The sequence below is a fragment of the Musa acuminata genome, chromosome BXJ2-7 (assembly GCF_036884655.1).
Source record: "Musa acuminata AAA Group cultivar baxijiao chromosome BXJ2-7, Cavendish_Baxijiao_AAA, whole genome shotgun sequence".
NCBI lineage: Eukaryota > Viridiplantae > Streptophyta > Magnoliopsida > Zingiberales > Musaceae > Musa > Musa acuminata.
In genome coordinates this window covers 2,680,782-2,697,808 of record NC_088344.1, presented here as the reverse complement: position 1 = coordinate 2,697,808, position 17,027 = coordinate 2,680,782, and the positions used below count along the sequence as shown (strand labels likewise).

Below are 17,027 nucleotides of genomic sequence, written 5' to 3'. Positions count from 1 at the left end.
AACGGGAAACAGGAAGGGGCTACGTGGGGAAGGGAGGTGACACTGGAGGCGAGGAGAATGGCTAGAAAGGGGACGACGAGATTCGAAGGAGAAGACTCAGCAGCGAGAGATGGGAACGAAGCCGGACGCACCCTATTTAAAGGAGAGATCCCGCCGAAACCAGCGTCCCTTCACCTCCCAAAAGTGGGCGACAGCCCACTCACGTGCTCGGCTGCCCACCACGTTGCGTCAGGGAGGCCAAAGGCCTAACGCGGCAACTCAGGGGCAAGCCAAGCAAACGGCAGAGTCCTGGTGCCTCGATCTCGATGCCTGAAAGCATACTACGATGCAAAGAGCTGGCCCCCAAGAACTCACAAGGAAGGGGGGTTCTCAGTCCCCCACCACGGGCAAGTTGGTATAAAGGGACAACAACGCAAGTAGCTTCTCGGCTGCACGCCTCCCGAGACCACACCGGCATGGCCAACCTGCCTGCGTCGTGCTCCTCGGCTTTATGCTTCCTGAGACCACACCTGCACAGTCAACCCGCCTGCGTCGTGCTCCTCGGCTCCATGCTTCCTGAGACCACACCTGCGCGGCCAGCCCGCTTGCGTCATGCTTCTTGGCTCCACGTGCTCCTCGGCTGCATGCCTCCCAAGATTCCATTCTCTTAACAGCTATCATTGTCCCATCATGCAACTCTCCCTTGTAGACAACACCAAATCCACCCTTGCCAAGCACATTCTCTGAAGCAAAGTTTCTAGTAGCACTACGAAGAACCTGAACTGATATTACTAAGTTGCCAGACTCAATCAAGTGTGTATCACTTGTATGACTGCTGTTTATACTTTGCCATTCATTAGTAGCAATGCTGTTACTGGCATTATTTGCAACCACAATCTTGACTAAAGTATCTGGATTAGACGAGTCTCTGGGATGGACAACAATGGAGCTTGGTGCCGGAAAGGCACTCTTTCTTCTCTTCCAGAAGCACAGGAAAAGAACAGCCAAGAGAAATATAGAAACACCAAAAGCAATTGGAACAATGACAATCAGGAGATTCAACTTCCTAGAACCTCTTGACCTATTACCTGAATTAGCATCAGGAGATGAGCTGCCAGAAGATCTAGGTGAGTTATGTGATTGGGTATTGTTCGGTGAGCTGTCTGATGGACTGTTCCCAGTTGAAGAAGATTCTGGAGAACTAGCAGTAACTAGCAATTTATTTCCATCAAGAAGGACTTTCACGCTACTAGGGAAATGTGGAACAGGAGGAGAGATGTTATTTGAAGAAAGATCCAAAGTTTTTAGCAATTTCAAGTTTGTCATGTTGACCGGAATCATGCCATCAAGATTGTTACCCCCAAGTCTAACATCAACAAGATCATTCAATTTTCCGAGGGATGGACTGATTGTGCCATTCAATTGTAAGTTTGGAAGATTTATCACAGAAACTTTGCCATCAAAACAAGACACACCAGACCACAAACTGGCACAAGGATCATTACCAGACCAAGAAGCTGCAAGCTTCGATGGATAATTCACTCTTTCAAGGAACTCTAAAAGGGCGGTGACTTCTGGTGAGCAAGGAATTCCTGGTGTAGACTGGCAAAATGAGTTATAAGCATAGGTGAAGTTGAAACTCACCTTTGGGATCGGACCCATGAACATATTGTTGTCTAATTGCAATGACTGGAGCTGCGGCAAGCTTGTCAGGTTCTGAGGCACAAGACCAACAAGCAGGTTATTGTTGAGCCACAGCCGTGTCAGAGATGTTAAGCCCCCAATTGAGCTTGGGATTGGTCCTGTGAGCTGATTTCCATGGAGCCAAACATCCTTCAGCATTGTCATCGATGCAATGACATCAAGCGAGCCGGTCAATTTTGGTCCAATCTGGTTGTTCAGCCATAAAATCTGCAGTGGCAGACCTGAATAACTCGCTGGGATGGTGCCGGTGAGATTGTTGTATGACAGCTTCAGAACAGATAGAGAATGCATTGTTCCCAAGAATTCCGGCAAAGGGCCGGCGAGATTACAACCCACCAATGACAAATTCATCAGCTGGGCAGAGTCTGCCAGGTCCGGAGGCAGCACCCAGCCAGTGCTCTGGTTCAAGGGATTCATGTCCAGAGACAGCACCTGCAAGCTAGTGAGCCCGACGAAGAAGTCCGATGGAATGGCGTCGAACTGGTTGTTCCCAAGGTATGCATACTGCAAATTGGACAAGCCACTGAAAGACGGCAGCTTTCCACTAAAATTGTTCCTCTGGAGACCGATATTGGTCAGCATGGAGAGCTTGTTGAAGTCCCGAGGAAGAGGGCCGCTCAAACCCAAGTTCTGGACCTGGATCTGGGCGACGCGGGAGCCGGAGCAGAAGACGTGCGGCCACAGCGGAGGGCCGCAAGGGTCTCTGTTGTTCGTGGGCCATTTGAGGAGCTCCGGGTTGGCCAACCCCTTCCGGAACTCATCAAGAACGGCGTAATCTCCGGCATCGGTTGTGCCGAACACCACCGATCCGAAGCAGCAAAGGAAAACGGATAAAAACACGATCTTGATCCAATTCCCCAGCACCATCCTCTAAAACCAAGATCTCAACTCCTCATGGAAATGCGAAGAAACATCACAGATTGAAAATTCAGGAAGAGAATCGCACTCACAGCCTTTAATCACCAGTCTCGGAGCAAAAAAACAGATCCATCCGAGGCCTTCAGTCCACGAAAAGATCGAGCAACCAGGGTTTCTCCAACTCCAGTCCCAAACTGGGGGCACAATGCTGTCGCTCGGAGGTCAGGAGAGCTCGAAAGAGTCCAATCTCCGGACCAAAGGCGAGGTTTTTATTGGGGCGGTGTCGGCCGCAAGTCCCAAAACTACGTCAAAATGGGATTTTTCTTCGCTCCCAGTAAATCACGGCGTCATTAGCACCAAAACTATCCCCAACGCCTGCGTAATGTGAAGCACAGGAACAGAAGAAATGAACCCGCAAAGAACGCAGGTGACCGCCACGTGGATTTGTAACAATTTAAAGAAGAGAAAAGAGAAGAAAAATAAAAAAGAGTTGGGATAATTTCCTTTTACTATTTTTTATAAAAAAAATAATGTATATTTTCTATTTTTTGTATTTTTCAAAAATATATCTCTCGTTTCTCCTCATGGTTTAATTATTCCTCATCTTTTTAGCATTATAAGATTAATAAACAAAATAAAGCTGAGTTATTTAATAATAATCAAATCAATATAAAATCTTTACTTGCTAAAATAAGACCTTCTAACATCCTATGAATAATAATTTATGACCATTATGTCACGATCATTATATCAGAATCAAATCCAACCCAAGAAGAAGAATACAAAATAACTCAAATTAACAAATAATAATAATAATAATATAACTAGTATTACAATTCTTCGTCCATACTCCTACTGATCACCCAAAAGTACATTCTATTATTATTTCCACCGACATGAAACAGGTCCTGCAGAAAGCAACATAATGGATATTATTAGCCATGAATTATACAGGCCTCATGCAGTTTGCTCCAGTCTTCTATTAGTTCTCGAGTGTTGGTCATCATAACATGCTTAAGACACTTGATATGGTCGCCGATTGGGTCAATTCGAGTCAATTGGGTCCAATCGTTGAACCGAACCGAACCTACTTATTTATCACTGGACTTAATTATGTCGGCCCATTTATGATATGAATGCCTGACCCAAATCCACCATTCTCGCATCATGTCGACCTGGCGTGTGGATTACGAATTGCCACTTGTCATACATTGATGGTCCATCGATGAGAGCCATTTTCAATCTGTTCTCCCTCGTCCTCACCGTCAGATTTAGATCAGACGACAGAGAAGGATGAAAATGTTCTAAGATTAACCTGATCCGCGGATTACCAGATTGGAACAACGGCCCTTTCTCTACTTTTTCCCCCATCGTTCAAACCCTCCCTCCCCGGCCTTTTCCCGGCTAGGGTTTCTGACCGCCCTTCCGTCTCCCGTCGCCATGGAGAGTTCCTCCTGATCTTTCGATTCGATCTGTTGACCCATGATTTATTGTTTTCCCTTCTGATTCGTGTCTTTGATTGGTGAAACTCCGTGAATAGCCGCAGAGGATCTCCGTCGAGCTTCTCCGCCGAAGCGCAGGAGGCTCGGGAGGTCCACAAGCGATCGAATTTTACCCCAGAGGTTGGACTTGGCTACTGATTTGTATTCTTTTTTCCCCTATGTTTGGGAAGTGGTGAAGGGGACCGATGTCTCTGTGTGTTTTTTGCCACCTATGAACAGGTTTTGGGTATTGAAGGAAGAATGTTTTCCAGGAATCGTTATGCGGAGAAGGTGCTGATGAAGAAGTTGTAAGCATCCTTTGCATCGTCCTTGAAGTTTGATTTCCTAAACTTGTCTCAGTAATGTAGGTATGTTTGTGCTGTTTCTTTTATGGTTTTTAGTTCAAGTCATTGAGCCCTCATATTCGCTTTACTAAGCCCAATGTATGAGGGAGGGGAATTGAATACTGAGATACAACTGAATAAAAGAGCTTCCTTTATGAGCAGTTATGTTGCTTGACATACGCAAATCAAGAATTTTAAATTACTATCTGCAGCTAATAGACAAATCAAGCAACCAACTTTTTATTGCATTGTGATCCTGAACAGGTATTTTTACCATATTACAAAAATGTGACCATGTTTGGCGTTGCTGATTACCATCTTTGCATATTTATACATTAATTGTGTCCAGAGACATGTCGGATTTGTAGGACAAAAATGGAGAATTTGCTTATTCAGGATTGTTGATTTAACGGACGACTAGCTTAATCGAAGCAAAATTGAACAATTTCTTTCTGTTTGGTCCTTCCCAGTCTCGCTATTCATGATGAATCATCAAGTAGGTGTAATTGTTCCTCTGGAGGCTACTAGACGAATTAAGTAGCCAACTTTTTTCTAGAATTGTGATCCTGAACAGGTCATTCTATCATTTTAAAATGGGTTCATGTTTGCCATTGCTGATAACTGTCATTGTATTTGTAGACATGTTATTGTATCCAGAAGCATGTTGGATTCATAGGACAGTGTTAGTGTAAACAACTTTGTGTCGTGGCCTTGGGGCCGACGCGGCTTGTGTCAGGTCCGAATGGCGGGGATCTCGTCGTCACTGAAGTGGCGGGCTGCGTAGATCAGGCCGCGTCGAGGTTGATCGCGGTGTTCCGTAGAGGAGGCCTCCTTTGCTCTGCCTCCCAAGGGCGCTAACCTCGTCTTCTCACCTGCACATAGGTCGGGTCGGGGGGCTCGGCCCGACCCCTCCGACGATCAAGTTAGTGATGCGGAGTGGTGTGTTTTTGTGTCTGTTTTTTCTCCCCCCCCCCCCACTCGCCCCTCTCAGGGGCGGGGTTTTTATAGGGTGATTTATCATGTCTGATGCGGCTGCTTGCAGGGAGCGGGTTACGTCTGACACTGGTGTTGGCGTGGCGTGAAGGATCGAGTCTGAACAGATCGTTAATGGGCCTCGGTCTGCGTTCTGGTTCGTTTGACCAGGTTCCGTCGGGTAGGTTGAGGTGTGAGGCGTCGTCTGGGACAGCTGACGTCTGCGCGGGTCTTGTCACCATTTATTACCCTCATCAGACAGTAACGGTGAATTTGCTTGTTTAGTGTTGTTGATTTAACTGATGACTACCTTAACTGAAGTAAAAACGAGCAATTTGCTTTCTGTTTGGTCCTTTGCAGGCTTGCTGTCCATGATGAATCATCAAATCTCCATTAGGTGGTCGACAAGGTTCATGATGAAGCTACTCCTGCATCTTTTAGATTGGGATACGACAACATGGAAAAAGGTTTCTTATCCTTTTAACATGCCACTCCGTGCATTAAATTTTAGTTCAATCCCTGGTTTTGATATGTGCAGATGATCCTCAAACAACACTTAAGCAGAAAAAGGAGGAAAAGGCTGGCAATTGAAAGGTCCCCTTACCAATGGTGAGCTTGCTTTTAAAATATGCCCAACACATGATTTTAGTTTCACTTTAGAAATAGCCCCTACGCCTATCTAAGATCTCTCTAGATCAGTCAAATGATTTCTCAACATCCTCTCTTTGACGTTGAATGTGTGCCTGCAATTGTGCATGCTTCCATCATGTGGTAGACTTAAGAGCCTCACCTTTAAGTACAGTCATGACCAATTAGCCATTCTTTTGATTGTCCTTGTATCATCGAGGGAGGGAAGGAAGGTCCGGGAGAGAATAGTCTTCTTTTTTTTATACAGAAATAGATCATTTTTCGTGGGACAGTGTACACAGTGATTAAAGTTGCCCTTTCATTTGCTTATGAATCTTATTATAAAATCATAGACACTTTTAAGAACTAATTACCAATTTTTATTTACATGTAGTACAATCTGGAGAGTGAATAACAGGCACATTGCTACCAAATGCATTTATGAATTTAGAGGCAAATGCTGGTGGTTGGCCTTGGACATGCAAAGGAAATTATAAAGCTGGACAACAATGAATTACAATATGTTTGCTAATCAGTCATGCTGTTCACTGGTTAATTAGTACCAATAATAGTTCTCCCAATGAAGCCATAATCTCGTTGTTACATTATCTGTTTTATTTGTTATGCTGATAATTAATAGCAATCACTTTTTTACTATGTTAAAGCGAAAGAACATAAAATAAAATTTTTAATTCCTAAAGATATGTTTATCGTCGTGCGAAAATTGATGCATAAAAATTTGTGAAATAGAAAACCACGTGTGAGATAAATTGTATTACCTAAGGAGATCGTATATTCCTAAATTCCTGTTTATCTCTAGAAGAGGGTGAATGAGGTCAAGTGTTCTTCTCTCTAGCATTGATCCACACAGCAGAGCTACGATGACGTTCCTCAAAACTTCATGTCTTGTTTTGAGGTGGAAAGGAGAAGGACAATAGGAGAGAAAACAAAAAGCTCTGGCTTATAAATTATTGAAATCCTTCTATTTATAAAGGTCCTTTATCAACTTAACTCTAATAGATCCCCCTATTAGGTATTATATCTCCATCCAATTACTAAAGCCTCTTATATTAGTGGATCTCTATCCAATAATCTCTTGTGAGCTCTTATTGGATTTAATCCATAGGATCTAATAATTCAGGGGCTTATTTGATATCTAATAAGATAGGGGCTCCAGCGGATATCTCATATCTGAACCTCTACTTATCGTAATGTCTACCATATGTGTATGATCCTATAAGCTCAATATCGAGTTACTTATCGTAATGTCTACCATATGTGTATGATCTTATAAGCCCAATATCGAGTTGGTCATGAGTCATACCTATCATAACTCCTTCTGACTCAGTGAATTATTATCTTCATCGACTGCGAACGTACTAGGCCACTACGTCGTAGTTCCTAGACGATACAGGGGAATCCAATCCATTGGATCTATCTGTCCTCAGTTACCGTGTATCTATAGTCCCTCATCCATCTAATATCCTAGAGATCGTTTAATGGGCATGGTGTTGTCAGACCCATGTAGTTTCTACTCGAGTCTCGCTCTAATCGGATTCTCACGGAGAACTCTTTCTCTCTCAATTCGAATGACCCTGACCAGATATTTGTTTGAGCAAAAACACATGAAATAGTGACTACTCGAGTCTCGCTTTAATCGGATTCTCACGGAGAACTCTTTCTTTCTCAATCCAAATGACCCCGACCAGAGATTTGTTTGAATAAGAATACATGAGACAGTTTATACTCGAGTCTCGTTCTAATTGGATTCTCACGAAGAACTCTTTCTCTCTCAATCCGAATGATCCTAACTAGAGATTTGTTTGAGCAAGAATACATAAGATATTCCTCTCATTACACCGAGAGTGGATGATCCTCTATCAACACTCAATAACCCTCGTAAGGTTGACTACCACTCCCGATGATTGGTTGTGCTAGATCTGGGACATCCAAACCTATAAGTCAAGTATCAATGAGTGGAGCACTCATACAGGACATCCTTTGTGTCTCAAGTTTAAGGACCAGATATACCACTTAGACTACGGAATCGCTGTCTAACAAAAAGGCATCATCAACCATTTAGTATTTCATAAGCGGATAAACTCATTCCCCAATTAGCACCTGTATTGTATCCATATTATCCCCATACGAGCAGCTATAAGACCAGTTGTATTCATCATATGGATGGGTATACAACATATTAATTTATCCGGTTATCTCGATATCCTCTCGAATAAGCTATAACCAAGATTATTTAAGATATGTGTTCAAAGACGAATCAGTTTCATTATATATATATATATATATATATATATGGTGCAAATACTATTCCATCGGTTTCCTTGTCATGATGCTTCTGCCGACCTTGATTCTCAGTGCACCAATTTGTGGGGTCGGATGTTTAGATATTGGCTAGTCGATCAACAGCGGCGGCTACGAGAGGAACACTGTCTCTGCTTTCTTGCCCCATTCACTCGTCCTCCTTTCCCCAGTCTTCCCTTGCCGCATCTTTGTCTTCCACAAACAGCCCTGTCTTTGATCTTCATCCTTCTCCCTCCATGGACGATGGCAGCCTGCATATTGTCATGCTCCCATGGCTAGCCTTCGGCCACCTGCTTCCGTTCATGGAGCTCTCCAAGCGCATGGCCCAACATGGCCATCGCGTCTCCTTGCTCGTCACCAAGAGAAACATACAGAGGCTCCCCAGAGTTCCTCCCCATCTCTCTTCTCTCCTCCAGTTTGTCGAGCTTCCCATGCCAAGCATCGAACACCTGCCGGAGAACGCAGAGGCGTCGATCGACCTTCCGTCCGACGAGCTCAGACCGTACCTGAGGCAGGCCTTCGACACCTTCCAACACCAGTTATCCAGCTTCCTCCGGCAAACGTTGCCCCGCGTGCCCGATTGGATCCTTTTCGACTACGCTGCCTACTGGGCGCCCCGAGTGGCCGCCGAGTTCGGCGTGCCGTGCGCCTATCTAGGCCTCTTCAACGCCGCGGTGCTGAGCTTTTTTGGGCCGTCCGCATCGTTAATGGGCTGTGAAGGCGCGAGGGAGACGCCTGAGCAGTTCATGGAGCTGCCTGAGTGGGTTCCTTTCGAGTCCACCGTCTTTTTCAAGCCCTACGAGGCTCGCGAGCTCTTCAAGCCCGGCGTTCTGCCGGACGTCTCCGGTGTGTCCGAAGCTTATCGGTTCGGTAGGACGTTGGAAGATTGTCAATTGATATCTGTTCGGAGCTGCCCAGAGTTCGAACCAGATTGGTTTCACCTCCTCGGGAAGCTACACAAAAGACCAGTGATTCCCGTAGGATTCTTCCCTCCCTCACCTCAGGAATCAGACACCGATGAAGAGAGCGACCGCAGGTGGCGCAGCATCTTCCAGTGGCTAGCGAAACAAAAGCCAGAATCAGTCGTTTACGTTGCATTCGGCAGCGAGGTAAAGCTGACAAGCTCTCAAGTGCATGAGATTGCTCTCGGCCTGGAGGGATCCCAATTACCCTTCGTTTGGGCACTGAGAGCACCGGCAGACTCGCACGGCAGCCCCGCCGCGCTGCCGGAAGGATTCGAGGAGCGGACGCAGGGGCGCGGGCTGGTGTGCTTGGGTTGGGTCCCTCAAGCCCGGCTCCTTGCGCACCCGTCCATGGGCGGATTCCTGACGCACGCCGGTTGGAACTCGATCATCGAGGGGCTCGCGCTCGGGCTCCCGGTCGTGCTCATGCCGCTGATGTTCGATCAAGGTCTGAATGCAAGAAACCTGGTCGAGCGGAGGATTAGCGTGGAGGTGCCGCGAAACGAGGAAGATGGATCGTTCACAGGAGAGGGGATAGCGACGACCTTGAGGTTGGTCATGGTAGAAGAACAAGGTCAGCCACTGAGAGCGAAGGCCAAGGAGTACAGAGAGGTGTTTGGAGACGAGAAGCTGAACGATCAACATGTGTGGGAATTCCTCGAATACTTGATAGAACATAGAAGACAACAAGCTTAACTCAGCTGCAATCGATATGAGATCTTAGTCTTGTCGTCGCTGTTTTCTGCTTTATTCGTGTTGTTGGATTCTCCTCGGTCACATGAAGCTTGGTGTCAACGTTACTTGCTGCTCTGACCCCAAAGCTTCACCATCTACTAGTAATTCCAACTTGGACTCTGGATTTTAGTGGAGAATCACATGCTTCATCCAATCTTCTTAAATTAAAATGCGTTAGAATAAATAAATCTAGATATCTTAAATCATAAAGTCAACTAATTATAAGGGTAATATATAATTAATCGACTAAAATTGACCTTATAATATTGGATGATTAATAATTGATGACCATTATGTCACGATCATTATATCAGAATTAAATCCAGCCCGAAGAATACAAAGTAACTCAAATTAACAAGAAAAATAATAATAATATAAATAGTATTGCAAATCTTCCTCCATACTCCTACTGATCACCCAAAAGTACATTCTATTATTATTTCCACCGACATGAAACATGTCCTGAAGAAAGCAACATAATGGATATTATTAGCCACGAATTATACAGGCCTCATGCAGTCGCATGCAGTTTGCTCCAGTCTTCTATTAGTTCTCGAGTGTTGGTCATCATAACATGCTTAAGACACTTGATATGGTCGCCGATTGGGTCAATTCGAGTCAATTGGGTCCAATCGTTGAACCGAACCGAACCTACTTATTTATCACTGGACTTAATTATGTCGGCCCATTTATTATATGAATGCCTGACCCAAATCCACCATTCTCGCATCATGTCGACCTGGCGTGTGGATTACGAATTGCCACTTGTCATTTCCATTGATGGTCCATCGATGAGAGCCAATTTCAATCTGTTCTCCCTCGTCCTCACCGTCAGATTTAGATCGGACGATAGCGAAGGATGAAAATGTTCTAAGATTAACCTGATCCGCGGATTACCAGATTGGACAACGGCCCTTTCTCTACTTTCCCCCATCGTTCAAACCCTCCCTCCCTGGCCTTTTCCCGGGTAGGGTTTCTGACCGTCCTTCCGTCTCCCGTCGCCATGGAGAGTTCCTCCTGATCTTTCGATTCGATCTGTTGACCCATGATTTATTGTTTCCCCTTCTGATTCGTGTCTTTGATTGGTGAAACTCCGTGAATAGCCGCAGAGGATCTCCGTCGAGCTTCTCCGCCGAAGCGCAGGAGGCTCGGGAGGTCCACAAGCGATCGAATTTTACCCCAGAGGTTGGACTTGGCTACTGATTTGTATTCTTTTTTCCCCTATGTTTGGGAAGTGGTGAAGGGGACCGATGTCTCTGTGTGTTTTTTGCCACCTATGAACAGGTTTTGGGTATTGAAGGAAGAATGTTTTCCAGGAATCGTTATGCGGAGAAGGTGCTGATGAAGAAGTTGTAAGCATCCTTTGCATCGTCCTTGAAGTTTGATTTCCTAAACTTGTCTCAGTAATGTAGGTATGTTTGTGCTGTTTCTTTTATGGTTTTTAGTTCAAGTCATTGAGCCCTCATATTCGCTTTACTAAGCCCAATGTATGAGGGAGGGGAATTGAATACTGAGATACAACTGAATAAAAGAGCTTCCTTTATGAGCAGTTATGTTGCTTGACATACGCAAATCAAGAATGTTAAATTACTATCTGCAGCTAATAGACAAATCAAGCAACCAACTTTTTATAGCATTGTGATCCTGAACAGGTATTTTTACCATGTTACGAAAATGTGACTATGTTTTGCGTTACTGATTTCCATCTTTGCATACTTACACATCAACTATGTCCAGAGACATTTCAGATTTATAGGACAAAAATGGAGAATTTGCTTATTCAGGGTTGTTGATTTAACAGACTACCAACTTAATCGAAGTGAAATTGAACATTTTTGTTTCTGTTTGGTCCTTCCCAGGCTTGCTATTTATGATGAATCATCAAGTAGGTGTAATTGTTCCAATGGAGGCTGATAGGCGAATTAAGTAACCAACTTTTTTCTAGCATTGTGATCCTGAATAGGTCATTCTATCATTTTAAAAAGGGTTCATGTTTGCCATTGCTGATAACTGTCAATTGTATATGTAGACATGTTATTGTATCCAAAAGCATGTTGGATTCATAGGACAGTAATGGTGAATTTGCTTGTTCAGTGTTGTTGATTTAACTGATGACTACCTTAACTGAAGTAAAAATGAGCAATTTGCTTTTTGTTTGGTCCTTTGCGGGCTTGTTGTTCATGATGAATCATCAAATCTCCATTAGGTGGTCGACAAGGTTCATGATGAAGCTACTCCTGCATCTTTTAGATTGGGATACGACAACAAGGAAAAAGGTTTCTTATCCTTTTAACATGCCACTCCGTGCATTAAATTTTAGTTCAGTCCCTGGTTTTGATATGTGCAGATGATCCTCAAACAACACTTAAGCAGAAAAAGGAGGAAAAGGCTGGCAATTGAAAGGTCCCCTTACAAATGGTGAGCTTGCTTTTAAAATATGCCCAACATATGATTTTAGTTTCACTTTAGAAAATAGCCCCTAGGCCTATCTAAGATCTCTCTAGATCAGTCAAATGATTTCTCAACATCCTCTCTTTGATGTTGAATGTGTGCCTGCAATTGTGCATGCATCGATCATGTGGTAGACTTAAGAGCCTCACCTTTAAGGACAGTCATGGCCAATTAGCCATTCTTTTGATTGTCCTTGTATCATCAGAGGGAGGGAAGGAAGGACCGGGAGAGAATAGTCTTCTTTTTTTTATACAGAAATAGATCATTTTTCGTGGGACAGTGTACACAGTGATTAAAGTTGCCCTTTCATTTGCTTCTGAATCTTATTATAAAATCAGAGACACTTTTAAGAACTAATTACCAATTTTTATTTACATGTAGTGCAATCTGGAGAGTGAATAACAGGCACATTGCGACCAAATGCATTTATGAATTTAGAGACAAATGCTGGTCGTTGGCCTTGGACATGCAAAGGAAATTATAAAGCTGGACAGCAATGAATTACAATATGTTTGCTATTCAGTCATGCTGTTCACTGGTTAATTTGTACCAATAATGCTTCTCCCAATGAAGCCCTAATCCTGCTGTTACATCGTCTGTTTTATTTGTTATGTTGATAATTAATAGCAATCACTTTCTCATTACGTTAGACTTCCTCATGGTATGACATCCCACCCACTATACGATCATTCCATCGTTTTCCTCATGGTATGACATCCCACCCACTATTGTGGATTGAATGAATTAACTTAGTGGTTTATACTGTTGACTTTTATTACAAGGGTCCTGTAATTTTTTTGTGTCAAGCAAACTATTTGGTGAGTCAAATTAACACATATTCTACCAGAATAGTTAGACCACATGCAGGAGGATGGCAAAGCTCAATTTGCTTTTGGAGAGATCATGGCAAATATAATCCGCCCTTTGAGTCTAATTTCTCTGTTACTGAGCTTTTGTCAGTTTATGTGATATTATTATTGTGGTTTGTGCTTCATTTTGCTTAGTATTGCTTACTGTAAAATTAAGTTCAGCAGCTCAGCTTGTTGCTTGTCTTTGTCAGTCAAGAAATATATGCTCTATCTACATTCAAAGACACATGTTCGTCAATCTATACGACATGCACATTTATATGTTTACTGGTGTATCTGCAGGTACAAATACTATTCCATCGTTTTCCTTATCATTTATTATTATTATCCTTGTGGATGCTTCTGCCGACCGTCAAATTCTCAGAGCACCAAATTGTGGAGTAGGATGTTTAGATATTGGCCAAGTCGATCAACAACGGCGGCTGCTAGAGCAACACAGTCTCTGCTTTGTTGCCCCATTCATTCGTCCTCCTTTCCCCATTCTTCCCTTGCCGCATCTTTGTCTTTGATCTTCATCCTTCTCCCTCCATGGACGATGGCAGCCTGCATATTGTCATGCTCCCATGGGTGGCCTTCGGCCATATGCTTCCGTTCATGGAGCTCTCCAAGCGCATGGCCCAACATGGCCATCGCGTCTCCTTGCTCGTCACCAAGAGAAACATAGAGAGGCTCCCCAGAGTTCCTCCCCATCTCTCTTCCCTCCTCCAGTTTGTCGAGCTTCCCATGCCAAGCATCGAACACCTGCCGGAGAACGTTGAGGCGTCGGTCGACCTTCCGTCCGACGAGCTCAGACCGTACCTGAGGCAGGCCTTCGACACCTTCCAACACCAGTTATCCAGCTTCCTCCGGCAAACGTTGCCCCGCGTGCCCGATTGGATCGTCTTCGACTACGCCGCCTACTGGGCGCCCCGAGTGGCCGCCGAGTTCGGCGTGCCGTGCGCCCTTCTTAGCATCTTCAACGCCGCGGTGCTGAGCTTCATTGGGCCGTCCGCATCGTTAATGGGCTGTGAAGGCGTGAGGGCGACGCCTGAGCAGTTCATGGAGCTGCCTGAGTGGGTTCCTTTCGAGTCCACCATGTTTTACAAGCCCTACGAGGCTCGCGAGCTCTTCAAGCCCTGCGTTCTGCCGGACGCCTCAGGTGTGTCAGAAACTTATCGGTTCGGTAGGACCTTGCAAGATTCCCAATTGATAGCTGTTCGGAGCTGCCCAGAGTTCGAACCAGATTGGCTTCACCTTCTCGGGAAGCTACACAAAAAACCAGTGATTCCCGTAGGATTCTTCCCTCCCTCGCCTCAGGAATCAGACGCCGATGCAGAAAGCGAAAGCAGGTGGCGCAGCATCTTCCAGTGGCTAGCGAAACAAAAGCCAGAATCAGTCGTTTACGTCGCATTCGGCAGCGAGGTAAAGCTGACAAGCTCTCAAGTGCATGAGATTGCTCTCGGCCTGGAGCGATCCCAATTACCCTTCGTTTGGGCACTGAGAGCACCGGCAGACTCGCACGGCGGCCCCGCCGCGCTGCCGGAAGGATTCGAGGAGCGGACGCAGGGGCGCGGGCTGGTGTGCTTGGGTTGGGTCCCTCAAGCCCGGCTCCTTGCGCACCCGTCCATGGGCGGATTCCTGACGCATGCCGGTTGGAGCTCGATCATCGAAGGGCTCGCGCTCGGGCTCCCGGTCGTGCTCATGCCGCTGCTGTTCGATCAAGGTCTGAATGCAAGAAACCTGGTCGAGCGGAAGATTAGCGTGGAGGTGCCGCGGAACGAGGAAGATGGATCGTTCACAGGAGAGGGGATAGCGACGACCTTGAGGTTGGTCATGGTAGAAGAACAAGGTCAGCCACTGAGAGCGAAGGCCAAGGAGTACAGAGAGGTGTTTGGAGACGAGAAGCTGCATGATCGACATGTGTGGGAATTCCTCAAATACTTGATAGAACATAGAAGACAACAAGCTTAACTCAGCTGCAATCGATATGAGATCTCAGTCTTGTCGTCGCTGTTCTCTGCTTTATTCGTGTTGTTGGATTCTCCTCGGTCACATGAAGCTTGGTGTCAACGTTACTTACTGCTCTGACCCCAAAGCTTCACCATCTACTAGTAATTCCAACTTGGACTCTGGATTTTAATGGAGAATCACATGCTTCATCCAATCTTCTTAAATACTTATCCACCAAAACCTCTGTGACTGTCTTACGTACGCAATTACTTTTCCACTCAGTCGTCAAGTTCATTACAGTTTCTTTATGTTGTTGGTGTTCGTATCAGTTGACTGGCAGCTTTGTGAGTCTTGTTGAGAGAGAACAGAGATATTATCTTTTGTTAATGCTCCAAACTATTCATCAGTAGAAGAAGAGCTTTCCCCTGCCAAATTTAAGGTCATTAACATAGACAAAAACGTAACATAGTATGGGCACGATCGGCACCATTATTTCCCAAACTCACTACAATTTCCTTGGATTTGAAGCTAGATGAGGAAAAAATGATGTTTTTGCTGATAAAAAACAAGCAATCAACTTATTGCTGAACTATTATCGTATATGTGTTCTTTGATACTGTGAGATTGAATCTACAAATTTGACTGTCTTCAATTTGACTGTCACGAAGAAGGATATGAAACCTGGAACTGTGGGGAAAGACAAGGGGAGCTCCTCCACACCCTTGAATGCATGCTGAGGATCTCCTTCGCTTTCTCCCTGGTCTTAGCTTTGCAATCCACTTGGAGCACCAGGCACAGTTTGGACACCACTCCCATCTGCATCATCTCCTGCAGCAATCGAGGAGTAGCCGAGTGCCGCACCACCGAGTGCAGTATCCTGACCGCCCTCTCGCTCGCCATCTCCGAGGCCACGGCTCCATCAACAGATTTGGCGCTAGAAGGAGGGCCACGAATGTCGAGGGACCCTCAGACTGACCCCGACGAGCCTCCAACCGAGGGATCGTACTTAACAGGGGCGTCGGCCATGCGCCCCTCGCGTGACGGGTCGCGATCAGACGACCTCGTCACGACCTCGGAACGCTACTGACACTTGTTTAACGACCTGGGTCTGCTTCCGCCCGAGGGCGCTCCCAGCGTCCCTTCGCCCATGTCGACTGAGGCCTTCCAGGACCTTTCCCACCAGGTCTGAATTTTGGCGGGAATGGTGCAGACCGTCATCCCGCTCATTTCCCAATCGACAAACCCGTCGGCGGCCCAGCCTACGTGTCGATTAGAACCATCTGCGTCTGCTCGCACTACAACCTCGGCGCTTCCTGGCTCACCCCAGACCCAGGCGTTTCCCCTTGGAGATCAAGCAATGGAAAACCTGGCCGGCCGACCCGAGCAGGGGACGATATCCTCGGGCTCGACGGACTCCTTCCGAGCCCAGTTACGCCTTTTCGATCAATGACTTGAAGAAGTACAGAAGGAGGTTCATGCCTCAAAGGGAGAGCTAGGGGACGATGCACACCGGGGGTCACCGTTCGTGGCTGAAATACGGGACCAACCGGTGCCCGTGAACTTTCGACTTCCCTCCCTGGACGCTTACGATGGCACCACCGACCCCGCGGACCATGTGGCTGCATTTCAGGCTCATGTGGCCCTCTTTGTTGATGCAGGCATTCATGGCGAGTCTCCGTCCCTCTAGGTTCTTCTGGTCCCTCGTAGAACGACCCCCCGCCGTAGTTTCGAAAATGCTCCAACGAGCCAACCACTATGTTGCGGCGGAAATGTGGATGTCGGGGAGACATGAGG

At 45.7% G+C, this 17,027-nt stretch overlaps 3 protein-coding genes and 1 long non-coding RNA gene across 5 annotated transcripts; 3 read left to right on the top strand and 1 right to left on the bottom strand.

The window, feature by feature from the left end:
- Positions 1 to 369: 369 nt before the first annotated feature.
- Positions 370 to 2,898, bottom strand: LOC135618022 (receptor protein kinase TMK1-like). Its single transcript, XM_065118922.1, has 2 exons — positions 2,634 to 2,898; positions 370 to 2,553 (listed from the first exon to the last, which is right to left on the bottom strand). The coding sequence occupies exon 2, from the start codon at positions 2,548 to 2,550 to the stop codon at positions 370 to 372; it is 2,181 nt and encodes a 726-aa protein (XP_064974994.1). The 5' UTR covers positions 2,551 to 2,553; positions 2,634 to 2,898.
- Positions 2,899 to 3,905: 1,007 nt separating this feature from the next.
- Positions 3,906 to 6,345, top strand: LOC135616615 (uncharacterized). Of its 2 annotated transcripts, XR_010488412.1 has the most exons (6): positions 3,906 to 4,163; positions 4,263 to 4,390; positions 5,103 to 5,305; positions 5,409 to 5,605; positions 5,699 to 5,805; positions 5,877 to 6,345. It is a non-coding gene; the product is annotated as an uncharacterized LOC135616615 (long non-coding RNA). The 2 variants fall into 2 exon arrangements; XR_010488411.1 differs by lacking the exon at positions 5,877 to 6,345 and having other exon boundaries at positions 5,699 to 5,829.
- A 2,051-nt stretch (positions 6,346 to 8,396) lies between these two features.
- On the top strand, positions 8,397 to 10,154 carry LOC135616614 (UDP-glycosyltransferase 91C1-like). Its single transcript, XM_065115983.1, has one exon. It carries the CDS (start codon positions 8,524 to 8,526, stop codon positions 9,943 to 9,945), a length of 1,422 nt encoding a protein of 473 aa, XP_064972055.1. The 5' UTR covers positions 8,397 to 8,523; the 3' UTR covers positions 9,946 to 10,154.
- A 3,678-nt stretch (positions 10,155 to 13,832) lies between these two features.
- LOC135618020 (UDP-glycosyltransferase 91C1-like) lies at positions 13,833 to 15,254 on the top strand. Its single transcript, XM_065118921.1, has one exon. The coding sequence runs from the start codon at positions 13,833 to 13,835 to the stop codon at positions 15,252 to 15,254; it is 1,422 nt and encodes a 473-aa protein (XP_064974993.1).
- Positions 15,255 to 17,027: the final 1,773 nt, after the last annotated feature.

Coding starts and splice junctions, on each gene's coding strand:
- LOC135618022 (XM_065118922.1), bottom strand. CDS start 2,550: ATGGTGCTGGGGAATTGGATCAAGATCGTGTTTTTATCCGTTTTCCTT.
- LOC135616614 (XM_065115983.1), top strand. CDS start 8,524: ATGGACGATGGCAGCCTGCATATTGTCATGCTCCCATGGCTAGCCTTC.
- LOC135618020 (XM_065118921.1), top strand. CDS start 13,833: ATGGACGATGGCAGCCTGCATATTGTCATGCTCCCATGGGTGGCCTTC.